The 6603-nt window shown below is 33.8% G+C and overlaps 1 protein-coding gene across 1 annotated transcript in view; it reads right to left on the bottom strand.

Annotated features, from left to right (window-relative positions):
• The window catches only part of LOC107691612 (progesterone-induced-blocking factor 1-like), a 43462-nt gene that overhangs the window by 19043 nt on the left and 17816 nt on the right, over window positions 1-6603 (bottom strand). Inside the window, exons 9-11 of the mRNA XM_016490298.1 lie at window positions 4628-4778; window positions 2872-2962; window positions 2641-2743 (exon numbers count right to left, since the gene is read on the bottom strand). Coding sequence (XP_016345784.1) covers window positions 2641-2743; window positions 2872-2962; window positions 4628-4778 — 345 coding nt within the window. The remainder of the gene's footprint in view (window positions 1-2640; window positions 2744-2871; window positions 2963-4627; window positions 4779-6603) is intronic.

Here is a 6603-nt window from a genome sequence, read left to right as displayed (position 1 = left end):
AAACACATTTCATTACACCAAATACACAAAATAATGTTCTTTTTAGCAGCATCATATGACCCCTTTAAGTTGGACTTTCCAAAGCACTATTTTAAATGAAAGCTGATCCTTGAATGTTTCTGTTAGTCTGTAGTACTTTCTGCTATTTTTGAAACCACACAACTGACCTTCTGAACTAACAAAAATGCTGCTGAAGTTACTGAATATCTGTAAAAGCAAACATAATACAATGATGATTTAAAGAGGGGACTCAAAAACAGAAAACAGATATTGTGCCAAGTTAAACGTAAATGTGGTCTTATTTCTGTTTTAATATTTCAAAATGCGTTCCAAACTCTAGGGATAATTTTTTCTCGCCATTTTAAGACGGTTGATTGTGGTTTTGTTTGAGCTCTGACCCTGAGCTCACCATAAAGACATATGCAAATAGAACGGATTTTGAATGAAATAGAAAACTGAAAGGCAGTTAGGACTAGAACACACTTTGTGTAGCAGACTTTGCAGTGCTATAGGCAGTTTAAAAATGTAACATTTTCAGTGGTTTGTTTGTTTGTGTTTAACATCATTCCAGCTTCTGTGGCTTTTTACGTGGCGAGAAATATTATGGCTGAATTATATCATGTTTTTATCATTTATTTTTGCTAAAAACTCCAAAACTGTATTTGGCTTAACTCTGATAAAAATCTCTTTAAAAGAATAAACTGAATAAAAAAAATTCTCAACAAGTTAAAACCAGCACAATCTAATAAAACATGCTCAATGGATAAAGGGATTCAACAGAGAGAACATGTTGTGTACTATCTTCCCCTAGTATTAAAAACTTGTGTGTCATCCTGGAATGACCAATTCTACAGCGGGTATAAAAAATCTGGTCCCATCAGTTAGAAAATTGTTAGAATTTTTTTTCCCCACCAACATTGGGACTAATTTCATACAGCTTATTCATTGTATATACATAGATACTTTTTCAGAGGGAATTTCAAGCCGAAAATGAAATAAATTCTGTTATCATTTACTCTCATGTTGTTCCAAACAGTGTTGGGTAAGTTACTTTCAAAAAGTAATTAATTACTATTACTAATTACATCATCAACATTGTATTTAAATTACTTTACTATTTACTCTGTCTGAAAAGCAATTTAGTTACTCAATAAGTAACTTAATTATTCAAATCGCTGATTAGGCTACATCTTAAAATCCCTATAAACTTTAAAGCATAAACAATAGAAAATAAACTGTTTATTCTTTCAATTTCAGTCAAACATAGAATAGTTTAGCCTTTTAGCTTTAAAACAACTGTAATACTTAAACATTTTTATAAAAAATGTAACCTTCTTTTAACAAATAGAAATACTCTGTAAAATATCTGAATAACCTCATAGCAGGTCTTCTTTCAAAAACAATGAAAATTAGATGAATCTTGATTTTTTTTTTTTTATCTATTTTTTTGTATCTAGGTGAGGGCGTTTGTGTGCAGGTGACTGCATATAATGAGCTCATATACGGGAAAGACTGTACCTCGCATTAGTTTTATACGGATTACATAATCCTATTTCTCATGTCTCTGTGTCAAGTATTCGCTGAGTTTGTGATGCGTAGAAAGTTGCTCACGGAGACATAGATGGCAGAAAGCGCACCCTGTTTGGTTTGTTCATTTTACAAAAGCAAAATGTTTTGTTGCTATTGTCAGTGTACACAAATAAAAGTAGGCCCTTTTTAGATTCGATTGATTTTAGTCTTATTGGTATCTGAGTATTTAATGTTTCTCTGTGAATCAGGAAAAACTGAAAGTGAACATGCCGGCGCACAGAGGGTTAAAGATGCTGTATTCAATTTTATCTTTAGACTGTAAATTTAAATTTCAAATTCAATATTGATTTTAGAATAAGTAATTTATTTACAGTAACGCGTTACACCCAACACTGATTCCAAATGCATGTTTTTTTTCTTCCATGGAATGCAAAAGGAGAAATTTTGAAGAAATGTACACAATCTTTTAATAGATTTTTGTGTGTGTGTGTGTGTGTGTGTGTGTGTGTGAAATAGAAATTCAAGATCATGCCATTCACTGATAAATCTTCCCCTCCAGTGAGCTATTAACTGTCATGAATGCATCGAGTAACCAGATTAGTCATTTTCATGAACAAATCATTCAAGAACAAATCAGTTCTGTGAACTAAATGAATATAATGACTTAAAAAATCCAGATTAATTCACAAATCACTAAATATTCTCTCACTACTTCTTCTACAGACTGCTTCTCTCATGAACATGCCAAAGAAAACTGGGTGCATGTACATTTCTAATAGGTTTTTTGGCCTTTTTTAAGCTTGAAAGATTTAGTTCCCATTCAGTCTTGCATAAAAAAGGGACCAAGGCAAAATAATTTTGTTAGTCAAAAAAAGTTTTTTTACGGATGGATGAAATGCAAAATATGTGACTGACTGCTGCTTCTAGATTAGGTTAGCCCTTTGCTTTTAGAGGCCATGCAAAAGAAAGAAAGAAAGAAAGAAAGAAAGAAAGAAAGAAAGAAAAAAGAAAAAGCTTTTTGCTGTCAACTTTTTTTATTCCCACCCACCCAGGTACAATATGTGTGTGTGTGTGTTTCTGCATTCGGGTCAAAAGAGTGAAAATCAGCACCTCTTCAGAGATCTGACTGCTGTGCGCCATTTGTCTTTCCAGGTCTCTCCTAAGCAGTGTGTTCTGTTTCTCCAGCTGCAGAACCCTGCGAGCCAAGTGAACACTACACACACACACACACACACACACATTCAGAAACCTATGATTAGAGTCACGCAGACATGAAAACAGTCAGTAAACACAAAGATGAGCTTCTGGTTTTCAAAGACGAATGACCTCCTCAGACTTCACCTTTGCTTCAGTCTTCTCTTGGCAGTTGTTGGAATGTTTGCACCATAACCATATGAAAACAGCACCCTCTCTGCCTCATCTTCATTTTCCACTACAAAAAAAGGAGAAACAGTATGTTTAAGAGCAAGCATGTCTAGACCACCCAGCTAGTATCGTGGCCAGAAGGGAGAGCACTAATAGGACTATAAACTGTTTTCTATCTTCTTACAATACATACTGTGTAGGAAAGTTTATGTATGAGTGAAAAATGTTGAGAGAATGAGAATGAGAATGAGGCCTAGATACTCAGGAGCAAGTTTTTACAACCAACTGGACAAAAACATAAGGGTCAATTAACAAATAAGAATGTCCAAAATAAAGAATAGGACAAATCATGTGCCAAGTTACTAGAAATTCATTTTGGTTTCATATCATTTTAAAAAACTTTTACACCTTTTTCAAGAAATGTTACTTAATTGTGTACACATTTTAATCTGTATTTTCCAAATAAATAATTAACATTAATAAAAAAAACGTGTGTGTGTGTGTATATATATATATATATATATATATATATATATATTAGTGCTGTCAATCGATTAATTACGATGCATAATATGTGTATATGATGCGTTCTGTGTATATTTATTATCTATATATAAATACACAAACATACAGTACATATTTTGAAAATATTTACACGTATTTACTTGTCTATATTTATATTCATATCATTTATATTATAAAATAAATATATTTAATATATAAACATGCATGTGTGTATTTATATATATACATAATAAATATACACAGCACACATACATAAATTATGTAAACAATATATTTTATTTTGGATGCGATTAATCGCAATTAATAGTTTGACAGCACAATACGCAGCATAATAATATAATAATAGTGAATATATAATAACATATGATATATAATATATAAGGAGGAGCAATATTTTATCAGATTTTTTTGTGTGAGAAATAGAAATTCAAGATCATGTCATTCACTGATAATCTTCCCCTCCAGTGAGCTATTAACTGTCATGAAAGCATCATTGAGTAACCAGATTAGTCATTTTCATGAACAAATAATAAAGAACAATAATAACCATTAATTATTTTTGGACCCTAATATACTTTTTACTTCATGGTCCAAATATCAAAATTAAACTTAATTCAGAAATTAAAAACAGGTTCATGATGTGTATTCAAGTCATTGTATGTACAAACTGCCTTTTAATGTACTTTTCAAAAGATTGCATCCAGTATCAACCTGCATTCCATGCACTAGGCATTCTTTTTTATGTCTGATCTATGCAGATTCGATGATGTTAAAAACCTGTTATTAACTTGATGAGGTTAAAAACCTGTTGTTAACCTGAGGGATTTTAAAACCTGGCTAGGCCAGCCTTTTGCATCACCTCAGTTCAGTGTCAGCATATTCACTGGAGTTTAGAAGAAGGTTGTTTAAGGACAAGCCCTGGGGCCGTTTTGTCAAACAGTCTTCAGGTCTGATTTGAGTATGGCATTTTTAATCTCTATAAATTTTGACCTGATAATGGGACTGATTTTAGTAGTAAACAATATTTGCATTGCTCACATGTGTTTTTTGCAGCACAACTGTTTCATGAGTAGTCATAAAACAGACTCCTAATCCCAAATTTCAGGAAGACTTGGCCTAACAGACTCTTAAATTGCAGTGTGCAACCTCGCTGATGTGCTGATCTTTGGTCTTCAGTTGCAATGACTGAATCAGTCTCTGGTCTTACTCTCTGCAGCCTGCATGGTAACATCATCCAGCTCCTTTTCCAATCGCTCGTATGTCTCCAGTCGTGCTTGCTTTTCAGAATTCTGGGCTTGCAATTCAGTGATGCGTTTCTCTGATGATGTCTGTAGCCCATAAAACTCTTTTGTTAGAACCTGCAGAAGCAGATCAAGAGAGGGACAAAGATAACAACAGAAATTGAGTAACAAGGGTGGTGTCATAACATGTTCAAATAAGTTTTATGATTATGACAAATATGTACAGTCCTTATTCTATGAGGCTAGCAATGGGTTTAACCTTTGTCTGGTGTCTAAATGATTTGAGATTCACTGCGACACTCATATTAATTATATACCTGTTATTGGAAGAATTAAATCATAAGGTAATGATTAATGAACTGATCACCCAAAAACAACAATTCTATCATCACTTATCCTCATGCCATTCCAAAGAGTGGAGCAGAGGAGGACAATTTTTGAAGAACGTACTGGCCTTTCAATTTGGATACAAAAAGCAAAATTACCAAAAAAAAATTCCTCATGCAAATCATACAGTGGGTACGGAAAGTATTCAGACCCCCTTAAATTTTTCATCTTTCCCAAAAAGACTCATGGCTGTATTAGATCAAAAGGGTGCTTCTACTAAATACTGAGCAAAGGGTCTGAATACTTAGGACCATGTGATATTTCAGTTTTTCTTTTTTAATAAATCTGCAAAAATGTCAACGATTCTGTGTTTTTCTGTCAATATGGGGTGCTGTGTGTACATTAATGAGGAAAAAAAATTAACTTAAATGATTTTAGCAAATGGCTGCAATATAACAAAGAGTGAAAAATTTAAGGGGGTCTGAATACTTTCCGTACCCACTGTATGTATGTATGCACCAGTATTAACATTTTGTACAACATGAAAAGCTGATAATAATGTAATGTATCAAAAATGTCATGCAAGATTTTCATAATTTTAAAATTTTACACAATTTTGTCTGAAACACTAAAAAGTAAAAAACTAAAACAATTAAAAATAAAACCCTTAAAACTGAAAATGAAACACCAAAAAGTTAAATTGTTTTAAATGAATTTAGGTATCTAAAAATTTATATCTGTTATATCCATTATAAATGTACATTTATGAAAGATTCACGGTGAGATTTAAATGCTTAACATTATAAACAGGGTTATGAAATTATTGATGTTTTAATAGAATAACTTGTTAAATCACAAGATTACCTTTATGCGATTTATTTGATCATAAAATTTTAACAAATTGTTGAATTACGTATCTAATATCCATTTATCCATTGATACCAATACTTTTCTTAATGCAATAACCAATATAAAACTTATATATTGCGCATCCCAATTGCACAGCTTCAGAAGACTTGGAAAAACCTGTATGGCCCATACGACTTGAAAAAGTACTTTTATGTTGTTCCCTCTCGAGCTTTCACGAGACATCTCTCGAGCTTTCACGAAACATCACAGAGATATTTCTCCGTTATGGGAACTCCTTCCCTTCCAACCTTTCCTGAAGTCCTATTGGCTCCCGCCAGTCCAAATGACTGGCCAATTGATGCGAAGTATGCAAATCGCATGCAAATACTGACGAGCTCCAGAGGCAGTATAAAATGCGGTGCACGCGACAATTACGTCTGAATCTTCTACTTCACCTGTTGAATTCACTATGGCAACAGTCTGCAAGATATGCGTGGGACCAATAGAGCCGCCGGATCAGCACGACTACTGCGTTGCCTGCCTGGGCCTGGCCCACGCCGAGGCGGCGCTGGACGAGTCCAACTGCGGGCATTGCGCGGACCTGCCGGCCGCGTGCTCCGGACCTGCCGCGATGTGACTCACGGCCTATTCGGGATGAGGCCCACTGCTATGGCGTTATTTTAAAGGGGTCATTTGATGCTTTTTTAAATATCATTATTTTGTGTATTTGGTGTAACAGAATATGTTGACATGCTTTAATGTTAAA

The sequence above is a fragment of the Sinocyclocheilus anshuiensis genome, unplaced genomic scaffold (assembly GCF_001515605.1).
Source record: "Sinocyclocheilus anshuiensis isolate Anshui unplaced genomic scaffold, SAMN03320099.WGS_v1.1 scaffold442, whole genome shotgun sequence".
NCBI lineage: Eukaryota > Metazoa > Chordata > Actinopteri > Cypriniformes > Cyprinidae > Sinocyclocheilus > Sinocyclocheilus anshuiensis.
The sequence above is the reverse complement of the archived record's forward strand: the minus strand, read 5'-3'. Positions and strand labels throughout refer to the sequence as shown.